At 34.0% G+C, this 21,885-nt stretch overlaps 1 protein-coding gene across 4 annotated transcripts in view; it reads left to right on the top strand.

The window, feature by feature from the left end:
* The window catches only part of LOC126889283 (uncharacterized), a 138,301-nt gene that overhangs the window by 55,136 nt on the left and 61,280 nt on the right, over positions 1–21,885 (top strand). For 3 of the 4 annotated variants that reach the window (XM_050657405.1, XM_050657404.1, XM_050657406.1), the window contains 2 exons: positions 5,776–5,959; positions 14,150–14,304. In XM_050657405.1, coding sequence (XP_050513362.1) covers positions 5,848–5,959; positions 14,150–14,304 — 267 coding nt within the window. In that variant the 5' untranslated portion in view covers positions 5,776–5,847. The remainder of the gene's footprint in view (positions 1–5,775; positions 5,960–14,149; positions 14,305–21,885) is intronic. The other variant, XM_050657408.1, reaches the window with a different exon arrangement.

Genomic DNA, 21,885 nt, shown 5'->3' with positions numbered 1-21,885 from the left:
CGGATACGTGAAGAGACCGAAATATCCGAGAATCAATTTGGCTTTATGCAGGGTAGATCAACAACAGATGCAATTTTCATTCTAATGCAGTTAATGGAAAAATACAGGAGTAAAGAAACAAACGCTCATATGGTATTCATTGATCTTGAGAAAGCATATGATAGAGTTCCTCGAGAGATTCTGTGGTGGGCACTCAATAAGAAAGGAGTCCCTGGTGAATATGTAAAGATTGTGAGGAATATGTATGAGGGAGTAACGAGTAGTGTTAGGACAGGTGTGGGAGAGACTGATAAATTTCATGTGAAAGTAGGATTGCACCAAGGCTCTGTGCTTAGTCCGCATTTATTCCCATTAATTTTGGATCAGATAACAGCGAAACTACAGGGTAACATTCCATGGTGCTTAATGTATGCTGATGATGTCGTGTTAGTAGGAAATAGTGAAAGAGACTTGGAACAGTGGAGACAAGCTCTGGAGGAAAAAGGTTTAAAACTTAGTAGGACAAAAACAGAGTATTTGGAATGTTCATTTAAGGATGGAGCTACTACAAATAAAATGGTATCTTTGGATGATGAAATTATTGTGAAAAGCAATAGTTTTAAGTACATAGGATCGGTATTACAGAGAAATGAAGAAATAGATGGAGATGCATGCAGTAGAATTAGGGCTGGATGGATGAAGTGGAAAGAAGCGAGTGGTGTGTTGTGTGACAGGAAAATTCCAATGAAGCTGAAGGGAAAATTCTATAAAAAAAGCCATAAGACCGGCTATGATGTACGGAACTGAATGTTGGGCAGTGAAAAAGAAAGAGGAACGACGAATGCATGTGGCGGAAATGAGAATGCTTAGATGGATGAGTGGAGTGACAAAGAAGGATAAAATTAGAAATGAGTATATTCGGGGAAGTCTAGGTGTGGCACCAATTGATGCCAAAATGAGAGAGCATAGGTTAAGATAGTTTGGTCATGTTCAACGTCGAGACGTTAATCACCTAATACGAAGAATAGCTGAAGTGCAGATTCCTGGAAGGAGTAGGAGAGGAGGACCAAAGAAGACCTGGGGGAGACAATAAGGCAGGACATGTTGGTAAAGGGAATTAACATTGATATGACCCAAGATAGAATTGTGTGGAGAAATGCAATTAGGGAAGCCGACCCCGCATAGGGATAAGGCAAAGAGAATGATGATGATATTGTGGCATATATGGTATACTAGTGACGTCATCCGTCGGGGCGTGATGACGTAATCGATGATTTTTTTAAATGAGGATAGGGGTCGTGTGGTAGCTCATTTGAAAGGTTCTTCAATTCTCTATTCAGTAATGTAAACATTTACATAATTATTTATACAGGGTGTTCTTCTACTTATTTTTTGTCAAACAAATTTTTTGGACACCCTGTATAAATAATTATGTAAATGTTTATATTACTGAATAGATAATTGAAGAACCTTTCAAATGAGCAAGCACACGACCCTATACTTATTTAAAAAAATCATCGATTACGTCATCACGTGCAGATGGATGACGTCACTAGTATACCATATATGCCACAATATCATAGCTTAAAAATAAAAATCAACCTGTTTCGGGATTTAAGTCGCTGGTTTACGAAATAACGAATTTTTATTCCTTTCATTTGCACCATACTGTCGGTGGAAAATAGTGTCGCGCACGCTTGATTAGCAATTAAAAAACAAAGCAGTTTTGAATATTGTATTGCCAACAGCTCTTCGGAATTGTATCAATCGATGTTTAAAGAATATCTACCTACCTTGGCAACATTCAACTTTTCAGTTTTTCACATAATTTTTGAGGGTTATAAATGGCCGATTTCGCAATTTTACAATTTTTAATTGCTTATTTGTCAAAAACTATCATTTTTAGAGAAAAGTCACTAAAGATTTTTTCTCTTTGGAATGATCCAAAAAACCTAAAAAAACTTTTTTCCATGCAAAAAAAATAATTTTAGTAAAAAAACAAAAAAAAATGTATAAAAAATTTTTGACCACCTTTTGGTTCTGACAACATGCAAATTTGTTAAAAGGAGTCCTTTTTGAGTAAGATCGCAAAAAATCCGAATTAGAATATTTTTCCTAGCGGATGCGCAGTGGCTTTCTGGACTAATAGTTCCTGTGACGAAATTTGGCTTAAAATATCTGTTTTTATTTATTCTTTAAAGTTGCATTAAAAAATTCCAATATTCAAGTCAGGTGAATTTAAAAAACAATTTGTACCCTTAAATCGATTTTTCTCCACTTTCTGAAAAGTGTAGTTAGTGAGTTTTACCTCTAATAGGACGAAATACTTGCTAACTTGCCCAGAAGCAAACAATGGCTGTAATTAAAATTCAGTTTACATTATAGTGTGTTGAAATTAAGAAGGCTTAACGCCGATGTTAGAAGATTCTTCTGGGAACATGGTGAAACCCTAAACGAAACCTTTAACAACCATCTTGTGCCACGAATGTCAAGGACATTCAAGAACATGCCAAGGACATTCGTGGCCCAAGATGGTTGTAAAAGATTTCGTTTAGGGTTTCACCATGTTCCCAGAGGAATCTTCTAACATCGGTGTTAAGCCTTCTTAATTTCAACACACTATACTATAGACTGAATTTTAATTACAACCATTGTTTGCTTCTGGGGCTAGTTAGCAAGTATTTGAGTTCACTGATGATGGACTGATAGGTCCGAAAACGTTCGTTCTGAACACATTGTAGACAATCCATTGGGATTTTTTAGAATTTTTTAATATACCTATTACATAGAAGTTGTTTTACTTCGGTGTTTGAGTTTGTTAACTATATGGTATACAGTTAACCCAGGGAAGTATCCCTTTTTAGTTTATTTATCTTTCTTTTTGCAGTATTTTTTGTTCAATGTTGTTACTTGAAATTAAAGTTACACCATTAAGAAGTATAAGTCTGTTAACCGGATAATAATATTGATAGGGGAGTGCAATTAGAACGAAAACATGCATTGTTTCGGAAAAATTCAAACAAATATATTTTTCTAAATCTTTTTTTTGTTAGTTTATATACATGTTAAAATAAAAAGTTCTACTCGCGGATTTGGCCGCTAATTGTCTATTATTTGTTTAAACAATAACAATTGTTTTGTATTAATAATTTTAAAAATATCGTTAAATTCATCATTTTACTTTGATCAAATATGTTTCTATTTTGTTTTTGATTATACTGAATCCGAATATGGCATTGCAATTTAAAAATTCTTATACAGAAGCTCTTATACAGTATGTCTGCGTAGCTAGGAACCACATGGAAAACTTTTTTATTATCAATTTAACGAAAAAAAGTTATTCTTCATAAAATGCTCTGGATAGTCAAAAATCTAAAACTCAACCATCAGATATCAAATTTTATCAATTTTATACGAGTTATGTCAAAAATATGAATTTCATTAAAGAGTAAAGTACCTTTATATTTCAGAATATCAAAAAATGCTATTATGAAAAGTTGTTAGAAATTAAAAACTATGTTTAAATATACAATTACATTATTCTAATCGAAATTTTTTTTCAATTTATTCTCAAATTACGGTTACTCATCATCATTTTATTACAATTATGACAACTATTTTATTATCACTTTTACGAAAAAAAGTTATTCTTCATAAAATGCTCTCCCTCATCTAAAATCTACGATAAAACCATCATGTATTAAACTTTTTTAGTTTTATACGAGGTATGTAAAAAATATGAATTTTTTGAATACGAGATTTATATTTTCGGAGTTATTAAAAAAAAACATAAAACTTCGTAGTTCATTTGTTTAATAAAAAATGAAGCACCCACTTCTCGAGTAGAACTTTTTGAAGTTATACTTTTTTAGGCGCGATTGAAATTGAGGGTGAATTTATACTGATCTGCGCGCATGCGCACACCGACAGTATGGTATTAGTCGTTATGCGGGCTCTGATTGGGTGTTGAAATGATCTGTCAATAATAAATAATTGTTCAATATGAAGGTAAACAAAAAATGTATAATATATTAGTTTTATTGCTGTGAGGACAGAAACAAAAAAGTTTATAATTGTAGTGACGTTTAAATAGTTTTTAAAGCAACAGGTACGTAATAATTGTAAATGTATCATAGGTACCTACCCATTTGAACCTACGAAAATACATAGTATGTAATACTTTTATTTACAAAAAAAAATGAATAACCATTTTCAATTTCGTTGCGAAACGAAAATACAGCCGAACCATATTCTAGTACAATCAGAGAGTGCTTCAAACACCTCTACCGGTTTCGAAACTTATAAGTCTCTCATCAGGAGGTACATATGCTGCTCTCCCCGATCCAACCAAAACAAACCCCAGCGTGCAGTCCAGGATTGCAACGAACGAAATGGAACAGATGCCCTAGCGGCAACTGCTATCAAAAAGACTATTATTTACATAATTTGATTACCATCAAAATTTCTATCAATATTCACCTAATATATTATTGTTTTCTTACTCTATGTTTTGTTGTATTTTTTCAATTCTAAATAATTTCAATTCAAGATCAAAATAATTTGATTTAATTCAAAAATTTCAAAAGTTTAATCCGTTGAGTTAGTCGATCTTCGCACATAATGACACATTGTCTCCGTGGCGAAGCGTTTAAGGCGAATGAACCACAATACAACGCCAATACCAACCGCGCTGATAAGCTGGTTCGAACCCCAATAGAAACTTTTATTATTTTATTGTTTTTTACATTTTATGATTGTAAGTATATTTATTATATAATTTTATTTTCAGAAAATACGTATTTAGTTAAAAAAATATTTCCGACAATTAATGTTCAGAAATCATTTGTGGCATTTTTAATGTGTTTGTGTGTGTTGTGTTCTTTTATTATTTTAATTTTTGGCACTGTTTTAATAAAAATGTTTGAGAAGTAGTAAGTATAAATTAGTTTAATATTTAAATAAAATATAAATAAAAAGTATATTAATTTCGTTTAAATCATATAATAGAAGTATAACTTCTTACGAGCGTACAAAGTACACACACATTCTTTTTTGATATGTTGTTTATTAAACATTTCTCAATGAAATTACAAAAAGTTCTATCTTGTTTGATTTTTTCTGAATTAAAATTCTATATGATATTATATGATATATATATTTTATTATATATATGATATTATATTTATGATATTATACGCCTATGATATTATATTTTATACTACAAGAGCCACTTTTGATAAATAATATTTCGTAAATGTTTCGTTATTTTACGTGTGTAGTGTTACAGCTCAAAAAAAATTTTTTTTTAAATATTTTTAGCAGAATTAATATAGTATTCTGTAGAACTTCAAAAACCTTTTTAACTGACAAACAGTTATTATACTAATTTTAATAGTTTTTGAATTAAACCCGGAAAAGTAGTAGCACAAATTTTAAACGTCGTTTTCTCGATATTTTGCTTTTTTGACTTATTATGGCACTGCACTGTTTGACCGAAGGTGCGAAATGTATACGCTGCAAACGATAATCTTGAGATGTAATTTTTAAAAACCAACAGAAAACCTCAACCAATACAGCCTTCTAATAAACCTGGCGTTAATTGACTTATGAAAAGCTTTAATTAGAAAACTACACCGATGTTTAAAACTATTTGTTCTCTTCTTCTTCATTCCGTGGATTCAGTCTTTTCTTGCCATTTCAAGCATCAAACCCCAATTTGTAGAAAATTATGTGTGCAACAGTGAATAAAACATTGAATCGTACCATATTACTATTTATATATTTATTAAATTTTAGCTTTCTCTTTTGAAGAAAATCCAAAATTTTTCATATTGTTAAAAATAAGCTTCATATATATATGAACTTAACATGAATATTAATTACAAACACATGAATGCATCACTAATGGTTTTAATACTTGGTTTCGACTTGGGAATATGTAGTATCATCTCGAATAACATCTACCCTATAAAATTTCTAGGTAGATATAAGTTTTTATATTACATTTTAAAATTTTTGGTTTAATATTTATTGTAGGTAGATTATGTAGAATTTCTAAGACATATGTAATACCTCCTGCAAATTTCAAACCACAATACTCCAGCGATTTTTCAAATATATAAGTAGGTTTACACTATGTAAATCTTCGAAAAATGTTTTCATTCGTACAAAATTTGAAGAAGAAGCTAGAAAATATAGCCTGACTATAAATCAAGAAGAAACGAAGTACATAATATTATATGGAAATGAAAAGGGAAAATGCAGAAGAAAATAAATGGACCACTTTAAAGATGAATGAAAGATAAAAGAGTATTAAAGTGAGAACGTAAAAGAATTTGAGTAACAGTTACCAATAGAGGAGGCGAAGAGAGGTAAATAGATAAACGGTTATTGAAAAATAGCAGAGTAATAGGATCATTAAATACACTGTTGAAGGAGAAGAACTTTTCAAGGGCAGCGAAGATTCGAACTTATGAAACAATAGTGAGACTATCTTTTTCTCATGATCACCTTTCAGTGCATCACAGTTTTTCGATTTCCTTCTAACGCATTAAATTGTATGTGACAGAAAAAAAGGCACGTCGGTGATTGCACACATTTATAACATTTATTCTAGTTGTCGATAGATGGCACTATAATCGAAAAAAAAATTTACGAATTATATAATATATCTACGGATATAATCTGTACAATTTATAAGACTATACAAATCAAAGAAAATACCATTTTATAAATGCAATAAACACAATTGATTTGTTTTTATGCCAAATTGCAAATAAAACAATTGTCAGATTTAATTAAAATGTCATGTTAGAATAAATGTTTTAAATGTGTATTATCACGGACTTACCTTTTTTTCTATCATTTGTGATGCACTGAAAAATGCTCATGAAAAGGACCATAACAGTGCTTTATGCGTCTCTGTGAAACTTGGATAATGAATCAGAAAGAAGGAAAACTGTTAGAGATCTGGGGAGGAAATTTTTGAGAAAAGTTTTTTGTGGTATAAAGGAAGCTGACGTGGAAGTGGCAAGTAGGTCCTCCTCCTCCTAAGTGGAGGATCGCCAACCCCTATTGAGGTTGACGATCAATATGGCAAATATCTCTCTGTTCTGGGCTTGATGAGTTTAAGTCGTTCCCTGTTGTGAAAGTCCAATCTCTGATGTTTCGTAGCCAGGATTTTTTCTTTTTTCCTATAACCCTTTATCTTCGATTTTGCCTTCGAATATTACCTGGAGCTGCTCAAATTCTCTATGGCGCATTATGTGTTTTAGATATGACGCTTTTCTAATTTTGATTGTATGTACCAGATGAGGACCTGTGTTCATTATTTTCAGTACTTCTTCGTTCATAGTTCTACTGGTCCAACTTATTCTTAGTATTCGGCGGTACCTACATCCACATTTCGAATGAATTAAATTTGTTGACGTCATACTGTTTTAATGTCCAGGTCTTACAGACAGTAATAGGGACCACATATTATAACACTTTAGTGTTCTCAATCTTATTGTGACTGATAGCGCTTGGGGTTACAGAGCATTTTACGCATGTTCATAAAACTAGACCTTGTTATTACAATGCGTCTTTTAATTTCTTTCGAGTGGTCTAGCTGGCTATTTAGCTCTCTGCCTAGGTATCTGAAGCTTTGGGAACTCTGGAGGGTAATACCATTGATTTGTATGTACCTAGGTATGTACGTCTCTCGTTTATTTAATTTATGCATTATTTTTAGTTCCCGATTTTTACATCCAATGAGAACTTTTCTAATCGAGATGGAATACTCAAAGACTTTTGAAATACAATTTACACCTTTTAAGAATATTTGGCTAATTTTAAACCCATTGAGTATACGGGCTAACTGCTACAGGGCGTGTATTTATGCAAAAATCATGGAGCGTGTAATCACGTGATAAACACATGATCGGTTTGGTTACTCTTACGAAGATCGCCCATAATTTATACTAAACATAAATTTGGGGTCACACAAAATATCAATGATATATATACAGGGTGGGCCAAAGAAATAGTTCACCTCGATATTTGGCAGTATTTATTAGGTTTTAAGGAAATGACGAAACAGGTCGATTTTTGATCTAAGGAGGACATATTTATAGGGTACATACATCTGTCATTTGTCAACCCCTCCCTTCCACTTCCCCACCCCTTATTTATAAATAGGTAATAGGGGACGTGTGCTAGCTCATTCGAAATGCTATTCAATTTTCTAGTCAGTAATATTAACATTGACATAATTATTTATACAAGATTAGAGATTGCAATTGCTGGATCCAGAATCCAGCAATCCTGCTGGATCCAGCGCTTTTTTACATGCTGGATCCAGCAAACCGGGCTGGATCCAGCAGCGCGGATCCGCAAACGTGTCAAATTCGAAATAAGTTACTTAAAACTTTAGTCCCGGCGCAAATTGATCCTAAGCGAACACAACCTGGCACCTGCGAGTTGCGTAGAGAGTTCTGCGCATCCTAATATCAGTCAATACGGTGCCAGGTCTAGCCATGCGAACGTTTGTCATCGGCGTACAGTTTTCTGGTGTCGTGGGACGCGTGACTCAATTCTCAGTTGCGGTTTTGTTTTCGAGATGGACGTAGAGAAGCTAATAGAATTCGTTCGGAATTACTATTATTATAAAGAACACTGACTGTGATTGGATTGTCGTTGCAAAAACTGCTTACCTATTACATATATTTATATCTTGTCTACATATTTTATTTTTAAGCATGAACAAGCCCGGTATGATGACACATTTTATTTGAGGGTTATACTATATTCACAGATATGCTTAACGGTTTTTAATAATGGATCATTTTTAATGATAATGTTGTGTAGATTTAAGAAATGAATGATATTTACAAAATTTTTATACCTATAAAAAAGGGATTACGCCATCATTTGTGACATAGTATTTCTAGGCCTGGATTCCGCGTACCAACAAATAGTTGATTAATAGCAAGCTGAAAATTTGTTAATAGCTTAACGGTGTCTCGTCAGACAAACTTTGATGTACGGGAACACTGAAACAGGGGAAGTTTTAATTGTGGAACAGGTTAAAAATTTGGAACGTCAGACTACAAAAACGTTCCATATATTTTGTCGGACAGAACTTCCAATTGATTTGTTACCATTTCATTAAACTCTCATGGAAAAATTAGACTGGTGTTTATCACTAACTGGGCATTTTAATGAGTGAAACAGGAAGAACATGTCAAATAACAGGAATCATGTTTGTTAGTAATAGCAGTCTGATTTTTGCATGAGAGTTTAATGAAAGGGTAACAAATCGATTTTTTGTTCTGTCCGACAAAATACATGGGACGTTTTCGTAATGTGACGTTCCAAATTTTTAAACTGTTCCACTATTAAACCTTCCCCTGTTCCAGTGTTCCTGTACATCAAAGTTTGTCCGAATCGACACCGTTAAGCTACTAACAAATTTTCAGTTTGCCGGATCCAGGTCCATAAAGTGTTTTATTTTTAAAATAAAAGATGTCCTTCATTTTGTGTAGGTTCGTTTAATAAAAATAAAAGTTAAGTTTCTGTAATACTCAAGAGGCGGAATTTCGAAGACTTGCATCATATTAAAAAGATGTACCGCACGGCTCTGTAGTTAGTGTGGCTTTAGCCAATAAATCAAAGTTATGCGTTTAGAAGAGCATACTATTTGAAAAATAAGGAGTACCATAATGTGTCATAATTATAATCTCCTTTCTACAGATCAAAAAATTGTTTATTATGTATTTCTAAATCCACACAATCATTGGAAAATGATTCATGGTAAAAAATATCTATTAATGACACTGTTATCGACAAAGTCGATCAATTTTAAACTTGGCATCATATATTTATTAGACTTTTGTTTATCGTTAAAAATGAAATGATGGTTGTGAATTGTATTTTTTGTGTAATTTAATATTTTTCAAAAACATAATCAGCAAAAATCTTATTTTTCCACCTACCTCTGCCGAAAGTATACTTTTCCGGACCTGATTGTAGGGAGCAAAGTTGTACTTTTCCTCCCTAGGGAGGAAAATATTTTTCCTCCCTAGGGAGGAAAAGTAAAAGTGACGTCATGGTATTTGATTCATGAAATATAACTTATTGACGCCCTGTACAATATCTATTTTCTATTACGTAAGTATCTATACATTTTAACGTTTATTTATAAACACCCTGTATTTTACAGAATGGTAGAAAACAGTAAATTGTTATTTTGATTTAACAATGTTTACATTAATAATTTGACTTATATTTGACAGTTGACGGTTATATTGTACCTACTTGCTAGTTTTAGTTTTAATAAGTTTTGTTGGTTAGTTACATAAATAAATTAAGTAAAAATGAAAAATGACTTGTTATTAATTTGAGGAAGGTGGAAAAACCATATGTATAACATGGGAATAAAGTGCCTTTTCCTCCCTTGAATGATTACTGCCCTCCGCTACGCGTCGGGCAGTAAACTTCATTCTCGGGAGGAAAAGTAGCACTTTCTTCCCTTGTTATACAAATAGCTATTAAACATGCGAACCGTTTTTGCAATCACAATCAATGCAGTGTTTAACTTATGCTTGTTATTATAAAGTTATGTAGAAATAGAATACTCAGTGTAAGATGTCTTTTTGTGCAGCCGCTTATGATCAAATTCGATGTTTTCGAAAGTCATACCGCTACGACTACTAGGGACGTGTAAGATATTTTTAAAACGTTACTAGTTACATGTACGGAACTACCGTTTTTTAGTTGCCTACTCAATTCAGTACAAGGATCAGATACATCAGTATTTTTTAATCAGTATTTGTACTCAGTACCACTGAGAACCGGTATCAATAGTAACCGTTACACGTTTGCACTTATTTTGCCCATCTCTATTCGTTACGGCGACAGCCGACGGTCGGGTTAGCTTGTGATCAATATGCGCCACGCTAGAAAAATAACTGCACAGGTCACCGGTCCCACCAGCGCAGGTTGTGACTCGCTTAGGTTCAATATGCGCCAGACCTTAAAAAGGGTAAACCCTGTTACTTAATGTCTTCATTAGCCGCTTTATTCAAAGCCGTGAGTCGACAACTTGCCATTCTATCGCGCTAGCAGTAGCTCAGTATGCTGGAAAGTTTCTACAGCCTAAAAGTTTGCATCGATATAGCGTTGATAGACATTGATTTTGCGATAAAATTCTTTGCTCAATAATCAATGAGTTGATCGCCACTCTTTAACCGGTAAAACTGGTTGTAGAACTGGCCATTTGATAACAGCCGATACAACCATGAAATTTGTCTTAGAAAAACTAAATAGCCAGGACTCTAGCCTTAGTGCCGACCTATCGGAAACATTACGCAACAGAACAACATTAAACAAGTGATTTTGTTCTGAAGCTATTTCCTTGTGGCATTTTCATAATTAAGTATTTGCTATGTGAAATAAGCCACAATTTTACTAAAAAATTAATTTATTAACGTTTCGAAGCCCAAATCGGGTTTCGTTGTCAAAATACAAAATACTATTAAAATATACAAAAATGTTGTTGCTAAGTAAAAAAATTCTTCTAATAATTTATTTAATCTGACTCATTTATATTGGCAATTCAGACGTATATTATACATTTTAAAGTAGAAGACTTTAAAATGATATCGCCAATATTTATGAGTTGCGTTCCTGGGACGACTTTACTAAAATATAGTTCATTCGATTACATGAAATCAATCTATAATGAATCTCTAACGCGAGAATTTTACTGTCATCGTTGCATTTGGTTGTCTTTTTAAAGACAGATCATATGCTATGATTTTTTTTGCGACGGTTATTCTTGAGTTGGGATTGATTTCATGTAATCGAATGAACTATCTTTTAATAAAGTCGCCCCAGGAACGCAACTCATAAATATTGGCGATATCATTTTAAAGTCTTCTACTTTAAAATGTATAATATACGTCTGAATTGCCAATATAAATGAGTCAGATTAAATAAATTATTAGAAGAATTTTTTTACTTAGCAACAACATTTTTGTATATTTTAATAGTATTTTGTATTTTGACAACGAAACCCGATTTGGGCTTCGAAACGTTAATAAATTCGTTTTTTAGTAAAATTGTGGCTTATTTCCCATAGAAAATACTTAAAACAAGTGATTGTGGAACTAGCGCAAAAGGATTTATTAGAAGAAGATGGACCAACTAATCCAGAGCCCGTGAATTTTACTTTGGAACAAGAAGTTGAGATTGAATTGAAACGAGAAAGAGAAAACTTCTATAACCAAAAAAACTGGTTCTTAAAAAAATTACGAAAAGATTTTGGAAAAGGAAATGGCCGTTTATGAGACCGAATGAGTGATAGGCGATCATTGTCCATGGTCTATGTCTATTTGATACCCTTAACACCGACCAGTATAGAGGCCGAAAATGCTTTTTCCGCAACCAGCAGTATGTGCAGTTCTGTACAAAGTAGGTTAGGAGATAAGACGATAGATAAAATATGTTTTTTAGGTCTCACTTCCAAAAAACTAAATAATCTTGTTTCGGTTGTTTAGAAATTTAGAATACAGACAAAAAATCATTAAAATCGTGTTTTTATTTGGATTCCACATTTTGCTGGATTCGCGCTGGATCCAGCTGGATTTAGGCCAATCTTGCAAAAATCCAGCTGGATTGAAACTGCTGCTGGTTTGCAATCCCTATACAGGATGTCAAAGAAAAATTATTTTGAATTAAATTAATTGATACAGAAAGAAGAATGTAAGTAATTTATTTAACTCATAATACATTTTACTTCTGACGAAAAACAGAAAAAAAAGTTTATTTTATAAATAAACATTGTTTGTTTCTTAAATTCAATATTCAACCTACCACGAGGCAGATGGGTGGCAGCTTGAACATTGAAATTAAGCGAAAAGCCATGTTTATTTATCAAAAAACATTTTTTTCCTGTTTTGTGACATCAGTAGAGTGTATTTTGAATTAAATAAATTACATACATTTTTCCAGACAAAAATAAATGGAAAACTAACGCAGTTTATACCATTACACAGCGGAGTCAGACAAGGTGACTCATTAGGCCCACTGCTCTTTAATATAATAATGGATGAAATAATAGAAGCAGTACGAAAAGGTCATGGTTACAGAATGGGGAAAAAAGAAATCCAAATATTATGTTATGCATACGACGCCGCAATAATCGCCGAGACAGAAGATGATCTCCAAAGGTTAACACACATCTTCAATACAACAGCCAAGAAATACAATATGATAATATCACCAGAAAAAACCAAATGTATGACAACATCTAAATACCCATTACGATGTAAAATCGAAATTGATGGGAAAATAATAAAGCAAGAAGCAAGGTTTAGATATCTGGGAAGAGATATAACCAGTTACGGAGATGTTGAAGAGGAAGTACGACAACAAAGCTTAAACGCAAGTAAAGTGGCGGGATTCCTTAACGACACAATCTGGAAGAACAAACACCTAAGACAAGACACAAGAGCAAGAATCTGTAAAGCAGCAATTAGACCTATATTGACATACACGGCGGAGACAAGACCTAACACATCTAAAACGAGACGACTACTAGAAACAACAGAGATGAAAATACTCCGACGAATATCAGGGAAAAGTGTGTTGGATAAGGATAGGGAGAGAAGCGAAAACATAAGAAGATCATGCAATGTAGAAGACATAAATGTATGGGTGACAAAACGGAAATAGAAGTGGAACCAACACATTAGTAGAATGGCAGAGGATAGGATACCACGAATAACACGAGATACGTCACCAAATGGACGAAGAAGTATTGGCAGACCAATTTAATTAATTTTTTTTCTTGGACACCCTGTACAAATAATTATATTAATGTTTATATTACTGAATCAAAAATTGAATAATCTTTCAAATGAGCTAGCAGACGACCCCTATTTCCTATTTAAAAATAAGGAGTGGTGAAAGTGGAAGGGATGGGGTTGATATGTGACAATGTCCCCTTTAGATCAAAAATCGACCTGGTTCGTCAGTTCGTTAAAATTTAATAAATACTGCCAAATATCGAGGTGGACTGTTTTCTTTGGCCCACCCTGTATATGTTTGTATGATATTTTAGAAAGGGAGAGAAAATTTTAATAATTAGAAGCAGGTACATACCCAAAACATTTTTTAAATTTTTTAGATCAGAAACAAGTAACAAATTCAAATCATAAAGTACAAAAAAGAAAAGTTCAACTGGATCCACAAAAAAAACATGTCCCAACTGTTAAGGGACAAACTTGGTCAACCTCCAAATTACATTGTACTGTTCCAACCATAGGAAAGCAGAATGTTACAGTAAGTAAAATACTAAACAAGAAATTAATAATTACACTAATATAATATACAGGGTGATTCGCTAAGAATGTCCAATCACTGAGTTGTAGACTCTAGCTCAGGGGTGTCAAACTAAATTTTGCAGAGGGCCATATATTAAATTCAGAATGTGTCGGCGGGTCAGATTCAAATAAAAAAAAATGTACTGAATTATTATAACATTTTATTTAATAGTATACTTATGATATACGGTTGTTAAAAATCATATCAAAGTTATAAAAGAGGGTAATTATTTTGAGCCCGAGGATCCAGATACCTGACTTCTCTTGTTTTTGACAAGCTCATTGATGTCAGGTATCATATTCGTTGTATTTATTTTAAGAATTGATTGGAGATGTTCATTTGTAAGTCTTGTGCGATGTTTGTTCTTATTTATTTTCATGACGGAAAACATCTGCTCACATAAATAGGTGCTACCAAACATGCACAGAATGCGTGCTGCATGCTTTTTTAATTCCGGGTAGTTATCCAAACTCTTGAAATATTGTGTATAAAATGTAAGTGCGTTAACCTCTTTAAATTTTTCTTTCAAAATACTGTCCGATTGAAGATCTATCAACTCCATTTGCAAATGAACTGGTGCCTGTGAAGCTTCAAAATTGAATGGATTGTTGAAAATTGGGAATTCCATTTCATTCATTTTGTGGAAGTCTTCAAAACGATTGTTGAATTCCGTGATAAGATTTTGCAGAAGTTGAGAATATTGATCCAATTTTTTTTGATCCACTGTGCCAAATGATTTTAAATGAGGGAAATGATCCAAAGTTTGATTTTTTACCTGATTTTCCCACAGCCTCAACTTTGTTTCAAAGGCTTGAATACATGAGTACATTTGAGTGACAATCAGATTTTTACCCTGTAACTTTACATTCAGATCAGTCAAGTGTTTATTCATATCTACCAAAAAGGCACAATCAACCCACCAGTCATTGTCATAATCAATTGGGTTGCCTTTTTCTAACATGAAAGCTTGAATAGGGTCACGTAATGCAAAAAATCTTTCTAAAACTACTCCTCGACTGAGCCAACGAACTTCGGTGAAATAAGGGACATCAGAAAACTTTTCGTCCAAATCTTGTAAAAACTGCCTGAACTGTCGGTGATTTAGTCCTCTGCTCCTTATAAAATTACTATTTTAATTATAGGTTGCATGACATGGTCCATTTTTAAATGTTTGGATGCCAATGATTCCTGGTGAATTATACAGTGAAATCCCACAAAATTTCCTGATGTTTTCTGTTTTAATTTAGTTACAACGCCCGAATGTTGGCCAACCATGGCAGGAGCGCCATCCGTAGTTGTGCTGCTAAGTATATTCCAATCGAGTCCATATTCTGCCATCAAATGCTCCAATGCAGAATAAATATCATTTGCTGTTGTAGTACCTGTCAATGGAACGCACTTTAATAGTTCTTCAGTTATTTCAAAGTTACTGTTAATACCTCGTATAAAAACAGCAAGTTGAGCTGTATCAACAGTATCAGTGCTCTCATCAACAGCCAGTGAAAAGTTTGTAAATTCCTTAATTTTCTCCTTCAGTTGAAGAACCAAATTTTGAGATAAATCATTTATTCTTGAGGCAACAGTGTTTCTTGACAGCGAAATATTTTGAATTATTGACTTTTGAAATGGAAATGAAACATCGGCAACTTTCAACATACAGTCTTTAATAAAATCACCATCAGTGAAAGGTTTTGATCTCTTCGCGATTTCTAATGCAATAATAAAACTTGATTTCAGGGCATCTTCGCTCTCAGTATTAGCTTTAGTAAACATCGATTGTTGACCTTGAAGTTTAGAGTTTAAAGATGACAATCTGTCCATTCTTATTTTTTCAGTGTAACAATCGAATTTTGATTTGTGATTCGTATCATAGTGTCTCTTCAAGTTAAACTCCTTACAAACAGCAACTGTTTGATTGCAAATCAAACACAGTGGTTTACCTTTCCATTCTATGAAAAAATATGCATTTTCCCATTTAGACTGAAAAACTCTACGTTCACTATCAACTTTACGTTTTTGTGACATTATGCCGAAATCGTAACAAATATGGAACTCGACACAATTATGGATATCGCACACGCACGACACAAACAAATGTACAATACCTTCTCAACCACTACTTCAGGAATATCGATAAGGAAGGTTCTAGTCTAGACTCGAAGCGCATGGAAGATTCTATTGTTCTCAACAAAAATAATAGGGTGTTTCCGCTAAGAGATGGTGTTACTGCCTATCTCTCTCGCTTGTCTAGGCACGCGCTGCCTTTGAAATGACTTATAAATGTAGTGTAGTGTACGCATTTTAAAACTTCCGTAGAGCAATCGAGTGAAGTCTAAAAGCTCTAAAAAACATCATTCTTCTTTCTGTGACACATTGCGATCGCGGGCCGTATTGGTATGGCCCGGGGGCCGGATGCGGCCCGCGGGCCGTATCTTTGACATGACTGCTCTAGCTAGATCTCAAAATATTAAGATTTAACCAAAATCGCTTAAATAAAATGTGGCTCGTTACTGAGTTACAGGGCGGTTTGATTTAAAAATTATATAACTATTTTTACCCACTATACTTTAAAACTATTTGACATATACTTCTCATACTTGTCAAAAAGTCTACGTACTATACACTTTATTAAACTATGATAAATAAACGTTTCTGGCTACTACCAGAGGCGTACGATAGGGAACAGTGAATGGATGACCCTTCTCAAATTCTACGCCACTGGTAGAATTGCTATTTTCTCCATAATTTAAATATTTGGGTTCTCTAATACTTTCTATGTAAATAATCTACTCTTCATTCGTAACGTTAAAGACATTAGTTTTCGAGATATTTGAAATTGAAAATGAAACGGCACAGCTATTTTGATTAATGTATTTTGCCCCTTAATATTTAACTTCAAAGATCTCGAAAACTAATGATTTTATCGTTACAAATGAAGAGTAGGTATATTATTTACATATTATATTTTATTGGAGAATTTAAAGATTGGGCTAAAATAGTACTTCCGCCAGTGGCGTAGAATGTGGGATGGGTCAACCATTCACTTTCCCCCGTAGTACGCATCTGGTAGTAGTTACATAGGTTTATTTAACATACTTTGTTAGTGTGTACAATACCTACACTTTCTGCTAAGTATGATATAGTATGGTATCACTAGATCCAAACCCAGACATCCAAAGTGAAAGTTATCCTCCAACACCAAATTGTTGTATATGGTCCACATAATGTTCAGAAAAAAGTCACACCATTTTGAGCGTCGGGTTTGGGGGGGGGGGGGAGCAATCGGTAAATTCGTAGTTTTTTAAGTTTTTCGTTTTTATTTCTAAAACTATGCGGTTTAGCATGAACAACCTTCTATAAAAAAATGTTCTACATTAAATTTGAAACAAAAAAGGGCCTATGCGTAATCCTTCTAAAATGAACGATTCCAAAGTTACGGAGGTATTATAGTATAATTGGTCCAAAAAAGGCCTAACCCAGATATTAAAAGTAAAAGTTTTCCTCCAACACCAAATTGTTCTATATGGTCCAGATATTGTTCAGTAAAAAGTTACACCATTTTGAAGGTCCCGTTTGGGGGGGGGGGGATGGGAGAGAAATCGGTAGATTAGTAGTTTTTTATGTTTTTCGTCAGAATTTCTAAAAAATGCTTTAGCGTAAACAATGTTCAATGCAAAAATGTTCTGCACATCTAATTTAAAACAAAAAAGGCCCGATACATAATTGTTATAAAATCAACGATTCCAGAGTTATGGAGGGCGAAAATTGGAGGTTTTCGATACTTTTTATATTCTTTGGGCAATTTATAATACTTTTACTGATTAAAATAAATTTTCTTTAACAGGATTTGCTATTTCAGTGGCCGATGGTATGTTAGTGATAGTCCCTTGAAGAAACGTCAACCTTACCACCCAAAATCATCATCAATTGCCCAAAAAATATAAAAAGCATCACATTTTGCCCTCCGTAACTCTGGAACCGTTGATTTTATCACAATTATGGATAGGATCATTTTTGTTTTAAATTTTATGTAGAATTTTAACGTAATAAAAACGTCATATAAAAACGTAAAGAAACTACTAATTTACCGACTTCTCCCCCATCTCCATCCCAAACCGGACGTTCAAAATGGTGTAACTTTTTACTGAACAATATGTGGACCATATAGAACAATTTGGTGTTGGAGGAAAACTTTTACTGTGGATGTCTGGGTTAGGCATTTTTTTGGACCAATTATACTATACTACCTCCGTAAATTTGGAACCGTTCGTTATGTATAAGGGCCTTTTTATTTCAAATTGAATGTAGAACATGTTTGTATAGAAGGTTGATCATGCTAAACCTCATAGTTTTAGAAATATTGACGAACAACATAAACAACTACGAATTTACCGACTTCTCCCCTCTCTCCCCCCCAAACCCGACGCTCAAAAAGGTGTGACTTTTTTCTGAACATTATATGGACCATATAGAACAATTTGGTGTTGGAGGATAACTTTCACTTTGGATGTCTGGGTTATGTCATTTTTTGAATCAATTCTATCATACTAATAAGGATATGTCAAATACTTTTAGAGTAGTCGATACAAATATTTAATACTTAGGTATGGGTTTTTTTGACGGGTGCGCATTTTTTGACGTACAATTAAAAAAATTTTATTTATCATTTTTTGCCTACGGGTAGTGGTCTGAATAGTTTTTAAAGACAAAAATACTTAGTACCCAACTGAGATATGCCAAACTAAAAATCATTTCTAAATACCACATTTAATTTGGACCCCGCAACACTCCTTATGGAAAAGTGGCCCCGGTCAAATTTAACGAAACTTTGGTCAATGATAGTTTTCAGTGAGTAGATTAAAAAAGTCCATGGCACCTGGGCCTGAAAAACTATTATTCTCGAGCTACAGCCTTCTGAACCTTTTAAATTCAGGTACTCGGTTTACGTTAAGTGCACTAATTCACGGTCAAGTGAATGAAAATATCTATGATTGAAAGAAGAGATACTAATTGTCTTCATGCATATTTGCGTGTTGCATATGAATTCATGGTTAAAAATAGATGTATGGTATTTTAGTCTTCAGAAAACCGCCGAAAAGTATTCAAAAAATTGAAGAAATGCGATAGAAAATGTGTTGCTACAGCGACATAAGAATTATCATGTTTTCATAAATGGTTCAGACTTAGCCAATACCACCATAGCTGCAGTTTCTCCTTATCTTCAGAAAACTACTGAACAGCGGCGGATCTAGGGGGAACAGGGTAATTCGCCCCGTAACAAGGTCCAGAATTAAAAAAAATTGTTGAAACATAAAAAATATATTAGCTTACATGAAACTTACACAAAACACGTAATACACGTAACACTTACACGTAACACAAAACAATATTCGAACAACACAGAGAACAATGGAATGTGGCATGTTGGGATTAACCCTAAGCGTGTGCTCACTACGGAGACTAAAGGATGGTATCCTAGCCTAGAGCATGGTATCGTACTCTTCATATTCGTGAATTCTCGCATTTAAAATAATGTATTTATTTTACCTGGCGAGCGAAACTATATTATCAATCGCTATGTAAAATAAATGCAATATTTTAAATGCGAGAATTCACGAATATGAAGAGTACGATACAATGCTCTAGGCTAGGATACCATCCTTTAATCTCCGTAGTGAACGCACCCTAAGAGACCGAATAACCAACACAGAATTCCGCCGTAGATCAGGAGTGACCGACGCAATCAAAAGAATATAGACCTTAAAATGGAACTGGGCAGAGCATATTGCGCGAGCGAAGGACGGCAGATAGACCCAGCCCTTCGAAGCAGAGGGCAACCACCAACAAGATGGACAGATGACCTGAAGCGGATATGCCAAAATTGGATGCAAGCGGTTCAGGACAGGAATTTGTGAGGTGAACTACAGGAGTCGTTCAGCAGTGGACAAGTGTAGGCTGAATGATGATGAAACTTACTACAGACAAACAAATTCAATGAAAATATCTCGACCGTTAGGAAAATTAAGGGACCTTATTGCACATGTCATTATCTATGTCTTGTAGTTTAGGTTTATCTATTTTATGTATTTATTGGTTCGTGTTTTATTAGAAATCGCCCCCTGTCCCAAGGCAAATGTTCCACCACTGCTAGTAAAGCGCCTTCAATAAATTAAGGAACAACCACAATAAATGGTGCTAGAGCAGAACAAGACATCTCACGTTTTCACGCAAGCAGAATAGAGTGCCTCTAAAAATCATTAGATATGCCGACAAAGCATAGATAACAACTGGCGAATTAGGCATAATAGAGAAATATACGAGCAATATAGCGAACCAACTCTAGCACAATACATTAAACTGCAGAGATTACGGTGGGCAGGGCACGTGGTCCGCATGCATGAGAATAGAATCCCCAGAAAATTGCTAAATGCAAGAATGCAGGGAAAAAGACCTGTTGGAAGACCTAAAAAGAGATGGGAAGACGAAGTCGATAAGGATGCCAGGAACTTCCTGGGAACGCATTCATGGAAAAGAACAGCGGTAAATCTAAATGATTGGAAAAGCTTGTTGAAGGAGGCCAAGGCTCGATTTGGGCTGTAGTGCTATTGGATGGATGGATGGGATGTCGACAAAGCAGTAGTTCTTGCAAATGGCTTAGATTATTTGCAAATGATAATCTCCAGCATATCAGATACGAGTAGATAAAATGGACTTGATCTCAATACGAAAAGAAAAAACAAAGTACATACATGGTAGTAGGTAAACACGAAATATTAATTGCAATCTTCTATGGAAAAATACGAATTTATGTGATATTCGACTATCTGTACGTTAAGATTTTGCTGATTTCGGTTAGATGCACAGGCGTAGTAGCAATGGCGGAACATTTTCCTTGGGGAAAGGGGGCGACTTCCAATAAAACACCAACCCCAAAATATATACTATATAAAATAGATGAACCCAAACTACATAATAGATATAGGTAAGAACATGGCATGTGCAATAAGTACTCTTTATTTTCCTAACCGTTGAGATAATTGGGTTGAATTTGTCTGTCTGTAGTAAGTTGCATATAAACTAACATAAACGTGTAATAATTATGTTTCCACATTTTTTCTTTAATTCTGGACCGTGATACGGGGGGAATTCCCCTATTCCCCCTAAATCAGCCACTGTTCAATAGTCTTTTAAGATAAGGTGGAACTGCAGATATGCTGGTATTGGATAAGTGTAAAGCATTCTTGAAAACATGATAATTGTTATGCCACTCTAGCACCACATTTTCTATGGCACTTCTTCAGTTATCTGAGGAATTTTCGGAGACTTTCTGAAGGCTAAAATACGATGCATCTATTTTTGACCACGAATTTATATGCAACACGCAAATATACATGTAGAAAATTAGTCAATCTTCTTTCAGTAATAGATATTTTCATTTACCGTGAATTAGTGCACTTAGCGTAAACCGAGTACCTAAATTTAAGAACTTCAGAAGGCTGTAGCTGGAGAATAATAGTTTTTCAGACCCAGGTGCTATGG

This window comes from Diabrotica virgifera, chromosome 8, assembly GCF_917563875.1.
Source record: "Diabrotica virgifera virgifera chromosome 8, PGI_DIABVI_V3a".
Classification (NCBI taxonomy): Eukaryota; Metazoa; Arthropoda; class Insecta; order Coleoptera; family Chrysomelidae; genus Diabrotica; species Diabrotica virgifera.
The sequence above is the reverse complement of the archived record's forward strand: the minus strand, read 5'-3'. Positions and strand labels throughout refer to the sequence as shown.